At 37.5% G+C, this 24752-nt stretch overlaps 3 protein-coding genes across 5 annotated transcripts; 1 reads left to right on the top strand and 2 right to left on the bottom strand.

Moving 5' to 3' along the window:
- Positions 1–1187: 1187 nt before the first annotated feature.
- On the bottom strand, positions 1188–1871 carry LOC112295391 (ATP synthase subunit epsilon, mitochondrial). Its single transcript, XM_073529028.2, has 2 exons — positions 1543–1871; positions 1188–1441 (listed from the first exon to the last, which is right to left on the bottom strand). Exons 1-2 carry the CDS (start codon positions 1745–1747, stop codon positions 1407–1409), a joined length of 240 nt encoding a protein of 79 aa, XP_073385129.1. The 5' UTR covers positions 1748–1871; the 3' UTR covers positions 1188–1406.
- A 14469-nt stretch (positions 1872–16340) lies between these two features.
- LOC112294229 (SAC3 family protein A) lies at positions 16341–21009 on the top strand. 3 transcript variants are annotated; one of them, XM_024544519.3, is made up of 2 exons: positions 16341–16466; positions 17263–21009. In XM_024544519.3, exon 2 carries the CDS (start codon positions 17350–17352, stop codon positions 20416–20418), a length of 3069 nt encoding a protein of 1022 aa, XP_024400287.1. In that variant the 5' UTR covers positions 16341–16466; positions 17263–17349; the 3' UTR covers positions 20419–21009. The 3 variants fall into 3 exon arrangements, 2 of the variants coding, with proteins under 2 accessions (XP_024400287.1, XP_024400267.1); XR_002973271.3 differs by having other exon boundaries at positions 16359–20679; positions 20781–21009; XM_024544499.3 differs by having other exon boundaries at positions 16374–17146.
- LOC112294251 (uncharacterized) lies at positions 20945–24224 on the bottom strand. The gene is made up of 2 exons (XM_024544537.3): positions 23962–24224; positions 20945–23472 (listed from the first exon to the last, which is right to left on the bottom strand). Exon 2 carries the CDS (start codon positions 23377–23379, stop codon positions 21745–21747), a length of 1635 nt encoding a protein of 544 aa, XP_024400305.1. The 5' UTR covers positions 23380–23472; positions 23962–24224; the 3' UTR covers positions 20945–21744.
- Positions 24225–24752: the final 528 nt, after the last annotated feature.

The following is a 24752-nucleotide window of genomic DNA, read 5'->3' as shown; positions in this document are numbered from 1 at the left end:
ACTAAAAATAATTGACAGAGATGTTTACAAATTTAGATACACACAGCTGGGCTAATATCTTTGATTGAGAGCGTCTAATCAAAAGAGACAGGGAATGCCATGAACGTTCAAGCGATTAAAATATGCAATTTGTTAATTTTGTGAAGGGAAGTAACTACCATAAAAAATCATTATTTCGAGCTTACATTATTTAAACGTAAAAGTTGTTCTGTTCACATCATCAAAAATAAAATACTCTATAACAGAAACTGACAATCCTCATGACTGATTGTACTACTATCATCAATGCACATCCAAATCCGCTTAATTTAATCCATTGATTATGCATCTGAAAATTCTATATCTCGCAGTACACAAGCATAAATCGAGTCTACATTTTCAAATCGTAGCAATCCATGATTTAAGGCCCTTGTTTTTTGCAATCTTAAACCCAGTACCCAATGTACAAGCCTTGTACAAGTCCTGTTTCAATAGATTCCATTCCGAGCAGTCATTCTCTCCATCAATTCAAAGAAGATTCCACACGTAGCTTAAAAGGACGCATCCTAATGGATTATAAGTTGCTAGCTAAGACTCTAAATTCTTTCGACTAATTCCACCTTTCACCCTCGTTTTCATGAGCGATTAGTAAACGACGCAACTGTGGGATTTTTCTAAATTGATCTACAAACTTCCACCCTATCAATTCCATTAGACAAAGCACACAGTGTATCAATCCTAAACATACTCAGCATACATATCCATAGTACACTTGTCCACTTCGCAACAACACCCACAACAAGAAAGATCCAGGCATCCACGCTGCACCAAGTACGTATATTGCTATCATGCGGGTCACGCTCAAATTCAAATCTCTAGAAGCTTGCCAATTCCATCTGCAACTCCGTAAGGTCGCAATATGGACGGATAATAAAACCTAAAACTAGAGAGATGAAGGAATAGGCAAAATTCGACGCAACACAATATGGCTTTTCCACGTAATCACGAGCTTTACTGGTAAGGGGGCTGAATTGGGCAAAGACGAAATGGTGATAGCAGCCATGGTTCGATAGAACAAACCCAACGACAAAATACACTCATCCTGCACAGTTATCAGTTCCTACAAGAATAGGATTTTCTAACAACCCACATCATATTTGCAGAAACCTTAGAGCTTGAAAAGTATATCTCATGCCAGATGCCAGGAATCCAAGCAAAAGAAGTCACAATTTCTGTTTCCCGGAAGCCTCAGCTTATCATTAATAATGAGTACTGTTGCATTCCAGAACAAGTCTCGGAGTCAATTCCTGCTGCACAGATAGATTCCTACCTTAGAAGGAGCAGCTTTATTCCCCAACTCTGAGAATATTGAGTGCAAAATCCAGATGACTCTAAAAAAAAAGACACATCACCTGCTTCACCTCCATCTAGTTGGAAGAGGGAGCGCCAGTCTCCCGCACCACTGCATGACGCCACACAAATCACAATGCAAGGTTTAGGAACTCACACTCGAAGAACGGCAACAATCATCTTAACGAGGCTCACAAGTAACAGGCCATGCACCTGCTTTCTGTGGAGCGCCTTCTGCGTAGGGCTGGAACTTGTAGTATGCATGTTCACGTTGGAGCGCCTTGGACTTGAACGGTTCCTTCAAGCAGTTGCGAACCATAGCTGCGCATGTATTGGCGTAAGAAAGGTAAGTCATGCCTGCTGTTCTCCAGTAAGGAGCAGCAGCCTGCGCTACTGACGTCGCCGCCGCGCCCGACATCTTAACAGGAATCACACAAAACCCAAAATGCGAAAAAGCTGAAAATGTTGGGTTCACGATGCAGCGGTCGAATCGACCGATCGCACCTCGCTCCTTCACGGGAAAATCTTACAATCCTACAGACCTCGGAAATTCTTCTGCCGTTTCTAGGGTTTTCAGGTTTCTAGCCCTCCCTTCGGTTCGGGCCAGGGACACCAGACTGGGTTTGGATGAACCATTTGGATGTTATGTTCGCTCCCGATTTCATCCTACCTTATTAACGGATGAAAGGTCTATTCTGGCTTGGTCCAATCCACGTACATAATCTACACATAATCTGAAGAATTTTTCCTTGGTGAAATACCAATGTTAATATCCAACGAGTTTTTATATTATTTAAATCTTAAATTTTAAATTATTTTTGGGTCTGAAAATATAAATTATTTGTGGGTCTGAAAGTATAATTTATTTGAAATATTCTAAGCAAAATATAATTTGTAGATTCATATATTGGGATAAGCACAAAAAACGGCTGAAAATAAATTCTGAGATGAAAAAAAAATATATATATTATTGACTATTTTTTAACTCGTTTGGTGGAAGATGTAACCAAATTTAATGGTGCAAATGACTCAAGTAGGAGAGTAGAGGGAGCAGTTTGTGTAAACATAAACCTAACTAATAGGTTCTCTATTTCTAGAGGTATGAGGCAAAGATGCTCCCTTACCTCTTCTTAATTATAACAGAAATCTTCAACATTCAAGAGGAAATTTTAAAAAGAATAACTTATAGAATTTCCTTCCTTAGCAATGCAATATGTAAATGATTCTACCTTCATCTTAAAAGGTGATGAAGGCTCTATATTTCAAGTTGTGAAAATCTTCCACTAATTTAGTTATGCATGTAGATATCAATTGGTCCAAATCAGTGGCATACTAACAATACAAATTCATTGCCGAATTTCATTGGATTAAAAAATTAAAATAGACATGGGCATAAAAGAATAAATATATTAAAAATTTATGACATCTCATTTAGACTAACTATGACCATCAATAATATTGATCAATTTTTATATGACAAAATAAAGAAAAAACTTATTTTTTAGTATATTATAAAAATTAATATGGTTAAAAGAGTTATTATAGTATACAACATCATCATATCCTTTATCCACTTCTTGACCTCAATTTTGAATGGTTCTTTAAAAAAAAAAAAAAAAAAAAAAATTGATATCCTACCAAAAATATTTTATAAGAGAATATTTAAGAATTTACTTATATAAAGGTGGTTTAGAAAGTTTGTTGCAAATCTTAAAAGTGAATAGCCTAAGTATTATAGACCTAAAAAAAGCTTTAAATACTATTTTATTTAAATGAATATTTATAGCCTTTTATATAGGTGATTCAATTTTTAAACATTCTTAAGATGTAAGTTAATATATCATCTTCAAGATTTTTTTATTTGAGTTCACTATAAAATAGATGTTTCTTCTTTCAATAAAGTTCAGTTTTATCTTGAGGATGATCTTGCAAAGGTTACAAGAGTCGGAATAGTTGATTTGATAATATTGATATGAAAAGTTCCAACTTTAGCTCTACTTTGAGATTTATGATCTGAAGTCTTTTTAAATACTCTTCAAATTGACATATTGGATCATAAACTAGATACACTAAATTCTAAGGTTACTGTGAATAATATCTATTTATTTTGTTATATATAACATCTTAGTAGTAGCTTTATAAAAAAATCATCCTAAAATAGGTTTAGTTTTTTGAGAATAGCATAGATGAAACTCTTGTATCTTTTGCGGCACATTAATTAGATTTTTTATTAGTTCCCATATACACTAATTAACATTGTAGTTGTATCAATGAATAAAATACTCTAACTGTCACGGCCATAATCATGTAAGCTAATAATTACATATAGAAATAGGTAGAAGTAAGTAAAAGTAGATAAAAGTAAGTTAATTCTATAATATTTAATATGAAAGCTTCCTAGAAACTTCCTAGACGCTGCTTTGACTTCATAGGTGTCTTTAATTGACTTTTTGGATTAGAAACGTGGTCAACAAGTTGGCCATGTGCCACACATGTTGTTAGCTTGAAGATCAAGCTAACTATGTGGCCCACACGTAGAAAAACTTGCCTTGTAAGTCAAGGCATGTGTCTTACAAAGTCAACACACATTGGAGGTCCTATAGAACATCGCCACGTAGCCCCTAGTTAGATAGTATATATAGAGACAAGAGTGAAGGCTTCTTCACTCTTGTCAACTCCTTTCTTGCTCCTAGTCCAGGTTCAAGAGTCTTTAGTTTCTTGTCTTGTCGCAATAGCCATTCCAGTTTCCTTTTAATATACATACTTGTTTATATTTTGACTTATTATATCGAGATAGCCTTTTTGTGTATATTTTCCCTCATCGACTCTTTGTCCTTGACAGATTGACAAGAGTACACTTACAATATCAGAGCTTTGTTTTTCTTGAGTAAGAGTGGATTACCCCTTTTTCTTGACAAGACATAAGTGTATTAGAAGTTTGTCGATTACCCACTTCTAAACTGATATTGTTCTTAGTATCTTCTTTGTTATCAAGTCTTTCTTTTCTTTTGTCTTGAGCAGTATCAAACAAATTTTTCTTCTTAGTGTCATTATGACAGAGCTTCTTGAAATGAAGAGTGCAATGGCACAAATGCAAGAGCAAATGAGGGAGTTAATGCTTGCGATGCATCAACTCAATTCACCAACACAGGAAAGAATAAGAATAGCAGAAAGTGGAGATATAGAGATGATCGGAGCTGCTTCAACATCTACAACAAATCATGTTCCTTCCCCAATTGTACAACACCCTGTAAACACTAGAGAACCAAGAATTGCCTTACCCGAGAAATTTGATGGTACGAGATCAAAGTTTCGAGGGTTCATCAATCAAGTACAATTGGTAATTGAACTTCAACCGCAAAGCTATCCAACTCCAGGATCACAAGTCAGGTTTATTAGCACTCTACTTTCTGGTTCTGCATTATCGTGGTTTTCGTCTTTTCTTGAACAACGAAATCCAATATTGGACAATTTGGAAGCTTTTTTGGCAAAGTTTCGATCTATGTATGGTGACAACGATGCAACTCGTGTTGCAACAAATAAGATCCGAATTCTGCGACAAGGAAATCGCTCTGTAACAGTATATGCTTCACAATTTCGACAACTTGCAATTGACATCAAGTGGGATGATGCTGCACTCATCAGTCAATTTCTTTAAGGATTGCAATATGAAGTAAAGAAATTGATGCTCAACTTACCTGATCCTCAAACTTTGAGTCAAGCAATCGATTTTGAGATAAAATGTGATAATCGACTTTTCGAATTTCGATCCGAAAATCATTCACGGGAACCTCAACGTTATTACTCAATGGCAACATCAACATCTTTGCCAAACGTACATTCAGAAGTAGAAGACATGCAAATTGACGTGGTGCATTTTACACCCCTAACTGAGCAAGAAAAGATTCATCATCGTCAAGAAGGATTATATTTATATTGCGGAGAACCTAAGCACACTGCTCAACATTGTCCAAAGAAACGACGCAACTATAAAATGAGGGGTACGGCGGTCAAAGAAGACAACATGTCAGAAAACGGATTCGTCCAGCTACAATAGGAACCATGCAGCTGGAACCTTGTACAATTCCTAATGAAGGTCCTATCCTCTCCTCAGAACCCTCTTCTTGTTTTATAATAGACTTATATTTAGGACCTAAGAATTACAAAGCCTCTGCTTTATTAGATTCGGGAGCCTCAGTATGTTTTTTAGATGAACAATTTGTTAAAAGTCGTAAAATATCTTTTATACAGAAACCTAAACCAGTACATGTAGAAGTCATAGATGGTCGTCCCTTGTCTTCTGGAGATGTCACTCATGAAACTCATCTTATAAAAGTAACAATAGATGGTCATGATAGCTACATAGCTTTTAACATAATTAAATCCCCGTCCAATCCAGTTATTTTAGGTTTATCCTGGCTAGAAAAATATAACCCTCGAATAGATTGGAATTCGTGTAAACTTGACTTTTCCCAGAGCGTTATTAATAGTTCTACTAACCAAGTAAAAAATTATAAGTCTAGTATAGTAAAATCTGTACTGATAGGTGCAAAAGCATTTATGCACGCAGCAAAAGAAGGATCAACTTTTGCTATTTATGCTGCACCTATTTCTGAAAATGTAAAGACTTCAAGTGGCATTCCAAGTCAATATCAGGAGTATCAAGATATTTTTGAGAACAAGAATGCAGATATTCTTCCTGAGCATCGCCCATATGATTGTTCAATCAATCTCAAGGAAAGAACTCAGCCACCATTTGGACCAATTTACAGTTTATCGCAAGATGAGTTAGCTGAACTCAAGACATATATTGACGAGAATTTAGCGAAGAATTTCATACGCCATTCAAAATCTCAAGCAGGAGCTCCAATTCTATTCGTAAAAAAAAAGATGGATCTTTACGAATGTGTGTTGATTATCGAGGACTCAACAAGATCACAATCAAGAACAGGTATCCATTACCTTTGATATCAGGACTCCTTGACCAGTTGAATCAAGCTAAGATCTATATAAAAATAGATCTAAGAGGAGCATATAATCTAGTATGGATCAAAGAAGGAGATGAATGGAAGACTGCGTATCGAATCAGGTATGGACATTTCGAATATAATGTCATGCCCTTTGGACTCACGAATGCACCAACTACTTTTCAACATCTCATGAATGATATATTTCGTGAATTCTTAGATAATTTTGTCGTTTGCTATCTAGACGATATCTTGATCTATTCTAAGAACGTCGAAGAACATGAAATACATGTTTGTCAAGTATTACAAAAATTTAGAGATGCAGGATTGTACGCTAAGATGGAAAAGTGTGTATTTCACACTACTGAAGTTGACTTTTTAGGATACATCATTTCAAATGATGGTCTCATGATGGATTCTAAGAAAGTCCAAACAATCATGGATTGGAAGATTCCAAGGATAGTAAGAGATGTCCAATGTTTCTTGGGATTTACCAATTACTATCGGATCTTCATCAAAGATTTCTCACGAGTTGCAGCTCCACTTACACACTTGACTAGTAAAGAGAAATTCCAATGGAATCAAGAATCGGAAGCAGCATTTGAAGCCTTGAAGACATCGTTTGTCTCTGCACTAGTCTTATATCGTCTTGACTTTTCCAAGGCATTTTTTATGGAAACAGATGCATCAGATTTTGCCTTGGGTGCAGTTTTATCACAAATGGGATCAGATGACAAACTTCATCCAATAGCTTTTCATTCAAGAAAATTCTCAGCAGTCGAGATCAATTATGAGATCCACGATAAAGAACTTCTTGCGGTCGTGGATTCCTTTCAAGAATGGCGTCATTATCTAGAAGGCGCTTCTAGTCCAGTCACTGTGTATACAGATCACAAGAACCTCGAGTATTTCATGTCAGCACGCGTATTGAATCATTGTCAAGCTCGTTGGAGTATGTCTTTGTCAAGATTTGAGTTCATTATCACTTATCGGCCAGGAAAACAACAAGGTTTGTCCGATGCCCTATCTAGACGTTCTTATTTTGTACCAAAAGAAGGAGATGCAGCTTTTGAACAACAAAGAACGGTCCTCTTGAAACTGGAGCAATTTCATCTCCAAGCAATGAAATTAACATTGACTGTTGATTCAACTTTTCTCAAGCAAATCCAGTCCAGTATGTCCTCAGACCCTCTTGTTCATGATATCGAGAATAATTCTTTCAAGTCTCATGATCCTTCTAAGTTCGAGTTCAAGAATAATCTATTATATTTTGAAGGACGCCTATATGTTCCAGAAGGAGAAGCACGTTTACGTGTTCTTCAAGCACGTCATGACTTTCCAGTAGCAGGGCACTTTGGATATAATAAGACTTTGGAACTCATATCAAGAGATTTTGGTGGCCACAAATGTGGAAGTCAGTCAAAGACTTTGTACAATCTTGTGATATTTGTTCAAGATCAAAAATTCCTCGTCATCGACCTTACGGACTTCTTCAGCCATTACCTATACCAGAACAACCATGGTCTTCTGTTTCTATGGATTTCATCACAGATCTTCCAAGCTCAAGATCTTATGATTCTATATTTGTGATAGTAGATCGTTTCACCAAGATGGCACATTTTGTGCCATGTACAAAATCTATCACAGGTGAAGAAACAGCTAAGCTTTTCATTGATAATATCTATCGCTATCATGGATTACCTAAAGATATCATATCAGATAGGGGAACTCAATTTGTGTCAAGATTCTGGAGGACCCTTTTCAAGATTTTAAAAGTGGACATAAAGCTATCTTCGGCTTTCCATCCTCAAACTGATGGACAAACAGAGCGCATAAACCAAGTCTTGGAGCAATATTTAAGGTATACTATCAACTACCAACAAGATGATTGGACAACCCTTCTGCCATTGGTAGAGTTTGCTTATAATAATACGGTACATTCTTCCACGCAACAAACACCTTTCTTTGCCAATTATGGCTATCATCCACGACTTGATATTTTTGATTTTTCAAAAGTTGATAATCCTGCAGCAGAAGATATGGTAAATCGGTTGTCAGAATTACATGCAATAATGAAGACGCAATTGAAGGAAGCTCAAGAACGACAAAAGATAAACGCAGATCTATATCGTAAGGAGCAACCACAACTCAACATGAGTGATAAGGTATGGCTACTTCGTCGCAATATCAAGACTACTCGACCTTGTGACAAGTTGGACTATCGTAGGCTTGGCCCCTTTTCTGTTTCTGAACAGATCAACCCAGTTGCATCTCGGTTACATCTACCGGAGTCAATGAAGATCCATCCTATATTCCACGTGTCTCTTCTTGAACCATATAAGACAGTGGATATACAAGGAAGAAGACAAATGCCACCGCCTCCTACAGAAGTAAATAATAATGAAGAATTTGAGGTGGAAGAGATATTAGACTCAAGGCGGCGCCGAAATAAGCTGGAATATCTTGTTCATTAGCGCGGATATGATATTAGTAAACGCACATGGGAGCCATCCAGGAATCTAACAAATGCATCAGCTAAAGTCAAAGTTTTTTATCAACGACATCCATCAAAACCAAGATGAAAATCTCTCTTATAAAAGAGACAAGATTAAGGCAAGATAACATTCAATTTCCTATCCTTGTTTGTAACTTCTTTGCATTTGTGACGCTAATTAGATGGAGAGCCAACAACCAGCGGATTCATCTCAAGAACCTTCGTTTGCTGACCTATCGGACGAGACATTACGATTGTCACAACCTTCAAGACGATGCAATCGAGATGAAGATCTTCAAGAACGACATGTTCTTTCTCGAATAGATGGTGAGATACAATGCGTTTGGTATCACGATTTGGGAAGGGACTCCCGATGTTTGGTGATTTTGCTAGAGGTAGGAACAACTCCTGATGGTGTTCCAAATATTCTATTCGAAGGAAGTTACGAAGGCCTCAACAATGATCAAATAACTGGGTGGTCTTCCCGCTCTGGTATGGGACACTACCGGTGGTTGAGAGGCCCTATCAATCATCTTCGAAGAGAACAGAGATCAGAGTATGTGGCGAATACAATTCATCGCATCATAGATTTCTTCAACATATGATGACCGCTCTTCATGGAACTCGTCTCTAGAAGGGGGGGTAATGTCACAGCCATAATCATGTAAGCTAATAATTACATATAGAAATAGGTAGAAGTAAGTAAAAGTAGATAAAAGTAAGTTAATTCTATAATATTTAATATGAAAGCTTCCTAGAAACTTCCTAGACGCTGCTTTGACTTCATAGGTGTCTTTAATTGACTTTTTGGATTAGAAACGTGGTCAACAAGTTGGCCATGTGCCACACATGTTGTTAGCTTGAAGATCAAGCTAACTATGTGGCCCACACGTAGAAAAACTTGCCTTGTAGGTCAAGGCATGTGTCCTACAAAGTCAACACATATTGGAGGTCCTATAGAATGTTGCCACGTAGCCCTTAGTTAGATAGTATATATAGAGACAAGAGTGAAGGCTTCTTCACTCTTGTCAATTCCTTTCTTGCTCCTAGTCCAGGTTCAAGAGTCTTTAGTTTCTTGTCTTGTGGCAATAGCCATTCCAGTTTCCTTTTAATATACCTACTTGTTTATATTTTGACTTATTATATCGAGATAGCCTTTTTGTGTATATTTTCCCTCATCGAGTCTTTGTCCTTGACACTAACTTACCTCTTCTTTGCCAAGAATTAACAACCTTTTCTATCTCATATTCTATTATATTATCTATTTCAATGCAAGGCAGTGATGGTTGTATTCTTTTTAGAATAGTTGATTTGGAATAAGCCTCTTAAAGAGAAATATGAAAGATTGCATATAGCTTCATAGATGTGAGTAGTTTTAACTAATATACTATTGGGTTGATTTTCTTTTGAATACAGAATGGCCCTAGTTTTTGATAGTCCAACTTATTACAGGGTAAATTAGTCTTAATATATTATCAAAGAAGCCATATTTTATTTCCAAATTAAAAAGAAAAAGATTCTTTTCTAAATTTTTCTAAGGATGCTTTATAAGAATTTTGAATTACTTCTTCAACCTTTAGAGCAGGATATGATCTTCTTGATAAAGCATCTTATAGTCCTTGTTGCTTCCGCAGTCGATATGTAATTACAAAATCAAAACAAAATAATGACATATTTCAACAAGTTTGGCGGTAATTTAAAACCAAAGTTGAAATGAAATACTCCAAGTTTTTGTAATTTGTATATACAATGAGATGATGTATAGCATCTTCTTGTAAGTAATGCCATTCTTCAAAAGAATCTACAATTATAAGAAGTTTTTTATTATAAATTTCATAATTGATCTCTGCAATTCAAAACTTTTTAGAATAGAATGCAATTTGATAGAGCTTTCTTTCTTTTCTCATTTGTGATAGTACAACTTTTAATGCAAAGTTGGAAGCATCAATCTCCAAATAGAAGGCCTTTGTTAAATCTAGATGTAATAAGATTGGAGCTATAATGAAAGTTACCTTTAAATCTTGAAAAATTCTTTGTACTTGAAATCTCCATTTTAATTTGTCTTTGGATGTCAATCAACTGAAATAAATAGCAATTTAGAAATAATTTTTAATAAATATCTAATAGAAATTAATAAATCCAAAGAAACATTATATATCTTGTATTTTTTTTGAAATTGCCTACTTTGTTATAACTTGAACTTTCTTCGAGTCCATCAACATGCCTTCATTGGATATAATATGTCCAAGAAATTCTACTTTTAGTTGATAGACTACACATTTTTCCAATTTCGCATATAATCTTGTATCCCAAAACTTTTGCAAGACTAATCTCATATGGTTTTTATGTTCTTCAAGAATTTGGAATAGATTAAGATATTATCAAAATAGCAAATAAAAAACTTATGTAAGAATTCTTAAAAAGCATCATTTATTAAATGCTAGAATATAGCTCAAGTATTTGTAAATCCAAAAGACATGACATTATATTCAAAATATCCGTACCTCATCTAAAATAAAGTCTTCTATTCATTTCTTTCTTTAATTTGCACCAAATTGTATGTTCTATAAAGATCTATTTTAATGTAGACCTTCACTTGACCGAATTGCTCCAAACATCCTCATATTAATGATAATAGGTAACAATTCTTCATTGTTATTTTGTTGAGGCTACAATAATCAATACACATTTGCAAACATTCATCTTTTTTCTTCAAAAAAAGTATTAGTGCACTTGTTGGAAATTTGAAATGTCAAATAAAGTTTCGTGCAGGATTTTTGTCAATATAATAATTTAATACTAAAAGCTTATTTTGTGATAGATTGTAGATTGGACCAAATGGTGATTCAGCCCCTTCTTGAAGTTTGATGGCACAATCATACAGTTGATGCTTTGGCAATATATCAACATTTTTTTTCAAAGACATTTAAATTTTTTTTTATGTTATTTTATTCTATTAATACATTTCTTTGTAAAATTCTATGAAAATTGACCTTGATAACATTGAAATAATCAGTTATTATGCTTCATACCTTAGCTAATAGCTCCATTGAGTGTTTGAAGATTAAGTAATAATAATAGGTCTTAATATCATTTCTTAGTCTTTATTAGAATTGGCTTATAAGAGCTTGTTTATCCCAATTGATGTCATAAGCCAATTGCCTAAAATCAAATACATAAATTGATGTAGAACATGACCTTTGATGTAATGAACAAATCTTTATTGTTATTCATTGAGCCTTGTCATGTTTTCTAAATGCCTCTGCAAATGCTTCTAAAAAAGCTTCAAAGTTGCTCAAGATTATAAATATCTTTTCAAATAAAGAAGCAAATCAAGATAAGGCTTATCTTATAAGCAAGATTTTAACTAAATCAACTTATAACTCTTCTATTGGATAGTGCTCAAGTTATAAAAAAAATTACCAATTGAATTTGGTCAACAAATCCTTGAAACTTGAAGTATATACTATCAAATTTAAGGCTTCTTATGTTGTTGAATATGTAAATTTTTTATTTGAGGTACAAATATCACCACCTCTTTAGATGTAGAAGCTTAGGCAAGTAATTACATCACAAGTTAAATTACTCCAAGTCTTTTATCACCATGAAATCTTACAAAAAATCCCTCTATTTTAGTAGTTCTATGAAATAAATCATTTAATGTCTTTATAATAATATCTAACTTGGACTCAGCCATAATAACATCTTTATCTTCAACCATCTTAAAAGAAAAATAGGAAGTTTTTAAACAATATTAATTAAGAGGATGATACTTCGTAACTTCTAAAGTACTTAAATGCTTTCAAGGAGGAAAATAATCTATTCTCTATTAAAAAAGATTAAACTTTAGTATTAATAGGAGGACATTTTTTACAAATTATTATAGATATACTATACAAAAGACCAAACAAGAAATTGAACAGAAGAGCTTTAATAAGAAAACAAATAAGAACTTAATTAAATGGGATGAATACAAGATTAAGAAAATAAAATGTAAGCCAGAGCTTCAAAAGATGTGTTGTCAAGATTGAGGATCCCCTCAACGTCAACTCCAATATATACTAGGTATTATGAAGCTTTTTGAGAAGTTTTCATATTGCTTGAAGATGAAGCAACCTTAAGAAGCTTCTTGAAAAGTTTCCATATTACTTTAAGATGAAGTAACTCTAAAAATCTTCTCAAATAACTTCTTTAATTTTCCTAGAACTTTTTAAAATCTATTAGAATATTCTAAAAGCCTTCTAAAACTTTTAAAAATATTTTTAAAAATATTCTAAGAATATTTTAAAATATTTTAGAACATAATAGAATATTCTAAAAATATTTTCAAAAACTTCTTGTTGTATGTTTATAACAACTTCTTCTAAAGCATTGGACAAATAAAGTCTTCATCATACTTAGGCTTTACTCTTTAATTGCAAATGGAGCAAAGGCTCTAAGTTTTGGATATACATATATATATATATATATATATATATATTTCAAGATTAAAATAAAATAATTTTCCACTTTTAAATCAATATTCTTAGATACTTCATTAAAGTAAAAAATAGATTTTTATAAAATAGCAAAGAATCTTTTTTAATTGATATACTTATTTTTATTTTTAAAATTTTAAAATTTTACAAAAGAAAAATGAAAACTATTGAAGATATTTGTAACTAAGAATTTAATTACTTCATGACTCTTGGCAAGATTAGCCAAAGTTTTGATTTTAAAGACAATGAAACAAAAATTTGGCATATTTGTTAAATTAATATATTGGTCTTTGGAGATTTATTATATACTTTAGGTATAATATTTACAATCTAATGATTAGATTAGATTATAAAGTTCAAACAAATTTTCTTATTAGACTATATCTTTTAGTTTAATAATACCAACTTCAATACACTTCTAACAATTAGTTTATTATATTAAGATACTAAAAAATTAAAATATTTGTCATTGAAAAGCAATCAAGTCTTTTACACCAATACAATAACCTTTCAACTTTTCAAAATACACAACCTCTTGTTATTCAAGCACAAAGCTTAGAAAATGTATAGTAATATATATTTAAAAGATTATATTGGTTATAAAAGTAAAAGTTGTGAATGAAAATGATAAAAATATCCAATTATTTTTTTGATATGATTGCATGAAAAAAATTTGACCCTTAATTATATTCATTGGGAGTTAAGAATCAATATTACAACTTATACCACCAAATTTGGTAGATAATTCCTTCAAAAAAGTTTTTTTAGAAATTTTAGAATCTAATTAGATTTAAATTGATAAATAATATAGAAAAAAACTACAATTTTATTTAAAATAAATTTTGATTTAAACCAATGACTTATAAAGAAGAAACTTTATTTTGATTCATTTATCATAGAAATCAAGTTATTTATGTTTAGAAAACATAATTATACAAAGATATCTCATCTTTTTGCCAACTTTGCAATTTATGACTATGAAAAATTATTCTATAGATTTTGGAATTGTTCTCAAGCTAAAAGAATCAAAAATTAGGTCACCTCAATAATGCATAAATTAGCCATTAATTCCAAAAGATATAACTATTGTCAAATATTAATATAGTAATAAGCCATTTTTAACAAAAGTTCCTATTTAAATTTAAAAGACTTAGAACAATTTGGTCTTTTTATAGAACCTATTTATGGATGATATTGAGGTAATATAATAATATTTTTTATCAACATTAAAGCATGATGCAATAAACAAGTAATTTTTTATATATGGTTGAATTTTCAAGACTATGATTAAATATTTTAGAAATTCATCCATGACAACTAAATAAAAAATCGGATAATAGTGAATCAATGTTATATAATTTGAAGATATTATACATAGATAAGAAACTTCTAGACTTTTGACATAAAAAATCCATAGTATAATTTCTATTATAATAAAATAATTATATATATATATATATATATATTAATTCAATAACTATCATTGATATATATATATATATATTTAAAATAATTAGGTAGAAATAAGTAGAAGTAAGTAAATTTAATAATACTTTATAGGAAAGCTTCTTAGAAGCTTAAATAGACACGGATCTGATTTTATACATGTCTATAGGTAATTGGTAGGTTAAAAATGTGACCAATTATTATAAACATCCAATAAGAAGATTTTAGAAATATTCTATGAATATTGTATTAGATTCTAGAAGGTTTTATAAGATTTTAAAAAGATTTCTATAATATTTTAGATAGTTCTTAGAATATTTTAGCGGATCGTAAAAAGTTTTAAGAGGATTAATGAAGTTGGTTGAGAAGCTTCCTAAAATTGCTTCATCTTCAAGCAATATGGGAACTTCTTGAGAAGCTTCTTAAAGTTGCTTCATCTTCAAGCAATACAAAAATTTCTTAAGAAGCTTCCTAATACCAAGTATATATTAGAGTTGAGGTTGAAGAGATCCTCAATGTCAACAATATATCTCTTAGAGCTTTAACTCACTTTTCTTGATGTTGATTTTGTACTCATCTAGTTGAATGAAGTTCTAGTTAGCTTTCTTGTTAAAATTCTTTTGTTCAACTTCTTGTTTGGTCTCTTGTATAATGTATCTGTGACACCAACAATATGTGCAACACATGGTCATGACCATGTGTTGCACATATTGACTACTTGTGGTAGAAGTTCATCATGTGATATTTATGTGAAATATGTCTTGTAAGTTAAATATATATTTGAAATGCTATAAAACATCATCATATAACTTTTAGTTAATAGTACATATATAGGCAATAGTGATGCCTTCTTCACTCTTGTCAACATCTTTCTTATTTTTAATATTGTTTCAAGAGTCTTTAATATTTTTATGTTTGACAATAACCATTATAGTTTTGATATTATACTATCTTTGAGTAAATATCTATTGTATTCGAGTGACACAAAGTATTAAAATTTTGATTGTTTGTGATTCATGTCCTTGACAACAACTAACATATAAATTGAATGGTTGATTTGTAGAGTTTGTACTTCACTCACCATCCAATCATTTGGATTCCTAATTTCTAAATGCCATGTACTTAGTTTCTATTAACCAATGCATTTGATATACTTTGATTATGTTAGATAAATAAATATATAAAATAAAAAAATTGAAAAGAAAACCAATGAGGTAAATTCTTTGGAACAAACAATGAGTTTGAGTTGAATTTTTGTTCTTTAATATGAGTTTTTTTACATATACTTATTTTTGAAGAAGTAATTAGTTGAGTAAACAATCCTACATGCATATGTGGAATTGTTTTTTTTGTTCCATAAAGGTATGCAAAGAAAGAAAAAGAAAGACTCAAATTCACAGTGGAGCTAATGCAGAACGAATCAGGGAGACTTGCCACGTCACTTCGCATTCCGGATACTGGTGTCATGGTTATTATCACATGTGTGATTCATGGCCGTGTATGACACGTCATTCCACCCTCGACTTCGAAATAGGTCCCACCCGTGATAAAACAATCTCACGGCAACCAGTGTCTTAACCTCATGACCGCGGATGCTTATCGCGACGTCTTCGCAGAGGAAGTCCATTCACTGTCATTTGGCTTTGTTTCCCGAGCTTGGGTTAGGGTTTCCAGATCCGTGCTCGGTGTGTCTCCGGCCTCTTGCTGCCCGTCAATGTTGCATCTTCCCCCTCTTTTTCTGGTGTCCTATGGGTGAGTTCATGTTTATTCTTTGAGGTCCCGTTTTATCTTGATTTTGGATAGTGTGTTCAGTGTGTTTGGGTACATAACGAGGTTGGTTGTATCGTTGAGCTCTAAGGTCATGGGCTTTAGAGAGTGAATTTATTGGGGTGACGTAGCGAGGGTTGGGGTTTAAATCATGAGAGGGGGTAGGATGGTAGATTGTGGTGCTGGTAGAGTGGAGGAGGAGTAGGAGGAGAGCTTTGCAGTATTTTTATTTGAGGTTTATGGGGGTGATTATTTTTAACGATTTAGAAATGGTTTGAGGTGTGAGTGTCTTTTGATAAGCCGCGAGAAGTGATACGTTGGGGAAATTTACATCTTTGTTACGAAATTGAGAACGCAACGGCGGTTTGGGGGATACGACTTGCGGTGGATATTGGCGCCATTCCTGAGAAATTTAGTCGTTTTTGTTATCTCATTGGTGTATTCAAGCTTGGGAGCGTCTAGGAGCAGCCTTTCCAGTTCGTGCAACCACTTGGGAATATGAGTACAAGAATTGACAGACCTGGATGTGTCGAGCTGCTTTTCTGCTCAGTCACGGAGGCATCTCCGTTGTAGTGTTAAGGGGAGGGATTTTTGTGGCCAGATTACGGAGGGAGGATGTATTATAGAGCTGGCGGACGGATTTAATTTCAGCGAGTAGTGATTAGGTATCGTGTTTCGCTCTTGGGACTATCACTTTGACGCCTTTGTAGATGCGATGTCTGTCCCTGAGTCTAATGGCAGTACTTGTCTGTTTAATTCATGAGATTCTGTTTTGGCCCAGTTGTGCAGATTAGCCTAACCCCCATGATCCTAGGGTGGCTCAAAACAGGTCGCCACCACTGTGGCATTGAGTTGATCCTATTCAATAATGGCAGGGGTAGGAGACGAGTATGACAGCAGGAGAAATTTTTATCCTGATCCTGGAAATGCATGGGATGGTCAACCTTACGATCCAGTGTCCCAGCAACAACCCAATTGGTATAGTTATTATCCGCCCCAACAGCTTGATGACAGGGGGCAGGCTGGTCAAGAAGGGATAGCAGTTCCTCCTTTACCCGCAATGCCACCTCCGCAGGCACCTCTACCACCGGGTTTGACCACAACACCAACCTGGTCAGTAAGCGATCAGGGGGTAGCAAATGGCGGCAACAACACCACATACACTGGCCACAGCAGTTACAGTCATCTTCCGCAGCAGGGTCAAGAGTATACCGGCTATGGAACAAGTGAAATACAGCAAGCTGTTAACTATGCCCACCCTCAGACGGCGAATGGCTCACAGCCATATGCACAAGGATATGCGGGGTACAATTACATGCCCGATCAGAATGCATACAACCATCAGGGATACAATAATAATTGTTTTCAGAAACATGGAACGGAATCATATACCCAGAATGTAGGTGCTCCTTACGCTCCCCCCAACCAGTATCAGCTCACGGATGCAACTTTGTATGCAAGCACCTCCAACTACTATGATCTCAACGGCTATCAAAGTGCTGGCTCTCGGGGTGAGGGTGGACAAGGTCAGGCCTCCTGGAGTGATCCCAAACAGGGGCAATACAGTTATACAAGTTACGCAGTGCAAAATGTGGATACCAACGCCGCCTATGGTACTGCCAAACTTAATCCGGAAGACAATGTGCAATTTGCACCAGACTATTCGCAGCAGTGGGCTGATTACTACGCGAGTTTGAATGCCGTTCCACAAACTGACACTGAAAGTACAGTCGCTCTTCAAGCAGCTTCGAGCGCTCCTGCAGCCCCGACGCCTGCTCCATCGTATGCTAGTGTTGTTGCTGCTCCAGCTGCTCAGCAACCTCCACCTCCCGGTACAGCAGCACATCATTATTCTTGGCAAGCCGCTGCAGCGTCGTATGCTGTATCTCAATCCTCTCAGGATTCCACAATCGCTGAAGCTTCTGGTGCAGGAACTCCTTGGAATGCTAATGCTAACCTAACATCTCAAACCCATTGGAATCCTAGTTCTAACCAGACTTCTCAGAGCGACCATTTTAACCAAAGTCAATTTCCACCTTTAGATAAGCATCCAAGGACACCTGTAAATCAGCATCATCAACAGTCTCAGGTCACCCACAATCTTCAGCAGCAGCAGCAAAGTAAATCACCTAAGCTGCATATCGTGACCAATCCGCGTATTACAGCTACTATCGGTAGTTTAGGGTCGGGTAAAGAAACACATAAACCAGCTTATATAAGTGTTCCTGCTAAGAAATCCTCTTCTAGTGTTTCTACAGATGCTGTTGCTGATGCCACGCTACAGGCTGAAAGTTTTCCGTCGTCGTTGCGGACTTATGTGGAAAGAGCCCTGTCACGTTGCAAAGATGAGTCGCAGAAAGCAACTTGTCAGGAGATAATGAAGGACATGATTACAAGGGCTTCTAAGGATGGAACTTTGTTTACTAGAGATTGGGATACGGAGCCACTTTTTCAACTACCTGCTCCGTCATCTTCATCTGTTAAGAAGGAAACGGTACAACATAATAACTCAACTAAAAGCGAGTGGAGTCCTGCCAGGCGCTTGAAAACTCGTTGGGAACCTCCTGCTACGGTGAACTCGGATGATAAACCAGGACGAGTTCATGGTTTTCACAACTCTTTCAGGGAAGGTGGTCATGACTTGTCCAAAGAGGACAGCACGCAATCCCATTCCAAATGGGAGAAGCGTGAGGATTTATGGATTAAGAGTACCATTGCAGGCAATGAACACTTAAAGAATATGTCAAAAAGAGGCTTGAAAAGGCTTCGTAAAGGGATTCTGTCACAGGGAGGTGAGAATGGTTCCAGTGACAGTGAAGAGGAGCATGCACACGGAGTTCATCTTGGATCTTTGTCAACGGCTGATACTCCGGAAGAGAAGGAAAGACGGCAGAATCGGTTTAAACGTTTTGATCGAGGTAAGGATTCAGGCAGAGGAGGGAAGGGATCTGGACGAGGAGAGCGGGGACCAGCGGCGGGGAGTGCAAGTGCACGGAGAGCCACAGCTCTACAGTTAGCTCTAAATTCAGGGGATGGGCAAAATGGACGTGCTGTAGAGGATATTGACTGGGATTCTTTGACTATACGAGGGACATGCCAAGAGGTTGAGAAGCGGTATCTCCGACTCACTTCTGCGCCAGACCCCAACACAGTTAGGCCGGAGGATGTTTTGAAGAGAGCGTTAGAGATGGTTAAAAGTACAACCAAGAGTTATTTGTTCAGATGTGAGCAGTTCAAGTCGATACGGCAAGATCTAACTGTACAGCGGATTCGCAACGAATTTACTGTCCAGGTATATGAGACGCATGCTCGCATGGCATTGGAGGCTGGTGATTTACCTGAATACAACCAGTGTCAAACACAACTCAAGTCCCTTTACGGAGACGGCATCAAGGGTTGTAGCAATGAGTTTGCTGCTTACAGTTTGTTGTACATTTTGTTCAACCGCGGCAATAGCAGAGATCTTTTGTCTGCTATGGCGAAATTGACAGAAGAAGGAAGGAAAGACGAGGTAGTAAAGCATGCTCTGGAAGTACGTCATGCAGTGGCAATCGGCAACTACACGACTTTCTTTCGCTTGTATAGAACAGCTCCAGTTCTGAGCCCTTGCTTGATGGACAGTCACGCTGAGAAGATGCGATTTGAAGCTGTGAAATTTATGACACGCTCTTACCGTCCCACCATTCCTGTTGCTTCTGTGGCGCGGGTTCTAGGCTTTATTATCGAACCAAATTCAGAAGGAGAAAATGAAGAGCTCGAGGAATGCGAGGAGTGGTTGAGGGCCCATGGTGCTTATCTTCAATTCGATAGTACCATAAGTGAGCTAGTTATGGAAGCGAAGTTGAGTCAAACAAGCTTATTCATGCCTGAGCCTGAAGACGCGGTTCCCCATGGAGATGCAAATCTTGCGCTTAATGACTTCTTTTCTCGCTCTTAGAATTCATTGGTCCAAATGTTAAGCAATGTTTGACACATTTGCAAACTCATTAGGCAAATTGACCTCTCAAGTTTGTTTGTTTGTTTTTTTTTCAGAAAGCTATTGATCCTGTAACAAGTACATAACAGCTGTGGAGGCACAGTAGGGAGCATGCTTGAACAGCTTGGTTTAACTCCATACTATTGTGCAGAAAACTGCAGAGACCTTTCCCTACTAAAGTTTTTCATTGTGACCCGTCATATAGGGTCGCACGAGGATGAAGTTGTGTGGCCTCCAAACCCCTTTTTCTACATGTCACAGCTTTCTGCAATCTGGACGTTTTTGTAACAGACGAGGTCTGAACATCTAATCATTTTGTACAGGTATATATCATGGGTATGTAAAGTCAAACGACTGTCATACCATCTCAATTGAAGAAACATTACTTGTGATTCAAGGACAAGGCAACTTGAAGAAATATGGTAAGTGTTGGTGGCTTCTTGTGCAACAAGTATAGGAAAAAGTGATTTTAGGGCAAGTCGGACAATATTGTAAAATGTACGAAGAATATTGGATAGTACGATGATGCTTTTGTACGCACTTTTCCCATTAGTAGTTGCAAATTTGCACACAATATAATGTTGGTTGCTTTCATCTTACCATATATCTATATATATACAAAAATGTACATGTCAGTGAGACGATAATATTGGAAATTTAGTAGCGAGATCGGTCATGCTCATCCTTAAATATTTATGCACTGTTTACCGGTATACTCTAATTGTGATCGTTGTGAAGGATGAATAAATCTATAAACCTTGCTTGGAAGTTAGTTCACGGCAACAGCTGAGAATCTGATAGCTGACTGATCCTGAAGAGTGATTTCACTCCAATTTAATTGTTCCTGACCATCAAGAAGGTTTTGTTAAGGTTATGTCAATGGCAATTCGGTGGATGTAGAAATTGTCGTCGAATCTTCTCCTTGTGAGTGAATTATTCACTTGAAGAAGCATAAAAAATGTAGGATAAGGTACTTCGGTGACGATGCTGAAGTGTTGAAGGCCCGTATACCTCGTGATAGCAGCGACAACGTCTTCGGCGTAGTGCTGAATTAGTCGGGATCAGTATGAAGCCTCCTTCTCCTTCCAACTGAGTTGGCGAGCTTTGACGCCGATCGCTCAGCGTAATCGATATAATAATTCAATGAGGACTAACAAATCCTGGTTGAGAGGGACTAGATGTTTTGAGCTCAATCACCACATGTACGTTGCTGGATGAGACTCCCAATTTGTTAGTCAGATTTTCCGGGGAAAATAAATGCTGGTCAGCTGGAAATTGGAGACACCCTCAGATCGGTCTAAAGGGCTGCTTCCTAGGCGTCGTCTTACTCGGAGCATAATGTCCCGAATGACCGGAATTGCTTTCCAGAGATGGGCACCTGAGCAGCCGGCTGGTGCTCCGCAGGGGACTCGTCCTGCTGCTGGAGTTCTCGATCACACTGGATCGTCGGGTGGCTCTGAAATTAGGAGATTTCGCCCTTGTGAGCGCCGGTTTGCGAATCTCAGGTGACGAGGGTGCAGGCCCTTGATAAAATCGTGGGACGGGATTAGCTTTGTAATTCAAGCTCTTCCGCAGCTCCCTCAATTGCGCCTCTTTCTCCTCTTGCACTTTCTGCTCCTGCCGTTTCTTCTCCACTTCCTTGACTTTGAGCCGCTCCTCGACCTTGGCGTTGTAGTCCTTACGTCGCTCTGCTCTCTGGTCCGTCCTGAAATTGAACCCCATGCACTCTGTAACAGTGGGATTGTTCTTGGCGTGGTCTGGCTTCGCAGGTGCATGGTGTTCCTTACGAGTTTTTTTCGGAACCACTCTAACTGGAGTCGTGATTCCAAACGCTGTGTGCAAAGAGCCTTTGGACGCGGCCTGATTGGGAGTTAGAGGCGGTTTCACAGCTTTCAGAGCTGCAGCTCGTGTAGGAGTGAGAAACCGTGGTGGTGGCGTGGTAGGACCCTCTATGGATAAATTTGGCCTTTTGTCCTTCGGCATATCGCTGTATACTGTGTCCTTCCACGATGAGCTGCACACCACTGGTGACACTGACCGATCCGAAGCAGCACGTGCCAGACCTGAAGTGACGGTACGCCGTGGGCTGGACAATTTTTTAGGAGTTGCGATGTTCCCAACTGAGGGAGAAATAGTACGGTGGCTGGCACCGTTGGCCTGCTCTTGCATGTGGGAAGAAATGGGCGATCTTGAGCGGTCTGCCATTATCCGTTTCTCGGAGAAATTCCTGGGTGCAGGCTTACCTGAGAGCGCACGTGCGGCCTCCTCAAGCAACTTATTTCTAGAGAACCTTTCACCAAGCGGACTCACGCTAGTCTCATGTCCCGTTTTGGCCCGCTCAGGAGTCTTCGGCCCCTTTGACTGTGTCTGCGTCGCTCTCGAAATGAGACTTAACCTTCTAATCTGAGGAATTTCAAGCACCTTCGCCGCCTCAGAATGCAAATCAAATCCATCCTGCAACTCCTCATTCTCAGATTGTTTGATAGCTACTTTCAGACTTTCAAACCTCGTCGGCGAGGCGGCTCGCCCTCCTAGAATATTCACTAAGCTCTTGAAAGAGGGATTAGATTGCAACACCTTCCGCCTAGCCCCTTCAAGGATAGCACTGGCCGGCTTCGCCGCTTCAGTGACAACATGCTTGCTAACTTCAGGTTGGGCTGGTTCCTCCGAGAGCGGGGCACTTACGCGAGCTAGCAGCGAGTCGGTGCTACCTTCATGATGAGCCGGAGGCATCTTCTGTGGGGACACGTCGACGGACTTCCCAGACTCAGTACAGACCAATGCCATGCTGGGACTGGGGATTTCCCCGTCACCCCCATCGACTGGAAACTCAAACTCAGGAAAGTCGGAGTCCTCATCGTCGGACGGTACGGGATTCAGGGTGTGATCATTGTTGGTGACGACCTCGACCTCTTGTGCCATGACTTCTGAAGATCTTCTCGGTCCCCGAGAGAGCCCGAGGCGCCGGAAATGTTCACTGGCTGCAACGAAACCTAATCCCAGAAAAATCGAAACCTGCGCCGAGCACAACATTCAGTTTTTTGTATTGTACATCATCGTGCTACAAATGAAAATTTCAAACTAGAAGAAGTTCGATTCAAAGAGAGCATATCTACGGAGATTGTACTAATAGCACCCAGAGAATCACACATCCTCATCCCTAACCTTTGTTTCAATTCTCGTTCTAGTGGATAAGAAGCAGATATCATGAGACGATGGACTGGATATCTGGGATAATTCGGGAGAGAGAGAGGAAAGAAGGAAAAAAAAAAAAAAAAAAAAAAACGTAAACGTAAACGTAAACAAGCACACAAAAATAATAATAATAATAATAATAAAACACGATCACAACCACATAGATTTCGCAGAAGACAGACAACGATGAGTAGCAGAATGGCTAGATGGACATACTAGGGTTTCCCAGAAACCTGTCACACAAGCTCTCTAAACAGCCATGTCAAAAAGTCAGCACACCATGTAAAAAAAACGCGATAAATCTCACACCTAAGATGGAACGAATCGGTGGATTGAATGGAGGCCAGCGCCAACTCCACCGACTGGGATCAGCGATGCAACTCAACCTAAACCAACTCAACCCAAGCGGTCGATCAGGTCACACGTTGAGTGAATTCGCCACAACGAGAGTGCAGTGTGGAAACTCCAGGCAGGGGAGAGTCCCGGGGGGTGGTACATGAGCAGAGCAGCGCAGTGGTCGAAACCACCGAGCACTTCCTGGACTCATGGCCTGGCCAGTGCATCCGAGGGTGGCATCGGTCTAATTCCGGACCCCTCCGGCGCCATTGCCAAGTCCACCTCATCCACCCCCCCGCCCCCGCCCCCGCCCTCCCCTTTCACATTCCCATTCAATTTCAAATCTGAGCACGGCGCGCGCGGGAGCGCAACGCCCGGGCGGCTTGGGCGGGGGTGCCACCCCCCCCCTTTGGGGCTGAACCCGGGCTGGGCTAGGCTGTGTGCCCCTCTTGCTCCGTATAGTGAACCCCACCTTGTGTATTTCTAACGCACTGATGGGATTGAACCTGATGGGGTTGAAGACTCGGACACTATCAAATGTTTGGATCTTCTACAAAGTTCATTATGCATGGAATGAAAGGCCATGCATTCACACACTTGTAGATAGATACATATATATATATATATATATACCTTGAAGATTTCAGTTATTGGTATAATACAATTTACAAATAGAAGCATACTTCTCTGTGTGCGTGTGTATATATATATATATATATATATATATATAATGCAATTGGTGAATTTGAGTAGTTTAACGGAAC

This window comes from Physcomitrium patens, chromosome 2 (genome assembly GCF_059467195.1).
Source record: "Physcomitrium patens ecotype Gransden chromosome 2, ASM5946719v1, whole genome shotgun sequence".
Classification (NCBI taxonomy): Eukaryota; Viridiplantae; Streptophyta; class Bryopsida; order Funariales; family Funariaceae; genus Physcomitrium; species Physcomitrium patens.
Note: the sequence above shows the minus strand (reverse complement) of the source record. Positions and strands in the feature narration are given on the sequence as shown.

What these genes read in the sequence shown, in the direction of transcription:
- LOC112294251 (XM_024544537.3), bottom strand. Translation starts at nt 23,379, where the DNA reads ATGGCACAAGAGGTCGAGGTCGTCACCAACAATGATCACACCCTGAAT.
- LOC112295391 (XM_073529028.2), bottom strand. Translation starts at nt 1,747, where the DNA reads ATGTCGGGCGCGGCGGCGACGTCAGTAGCGCAGGCTGCTGCTCCTTAC. An exon ending in AGGCGCTCCACAGAAAGCAG is followed by an intron (nt 1,442 to 1,542) that starts GTGCATGGCCTG and finishes GGCGTCATGCAG; the next exon opens with TGGTGCGGGAGACTGGCGCT.
- LOC112294229 (XM_024544519.3), top strand. Translation starts at nt 17,350, where the DNA reads ATGGCAGGGGTAGGAGACGAGTATGACAGCAGGAGAAATTTTTATCCT.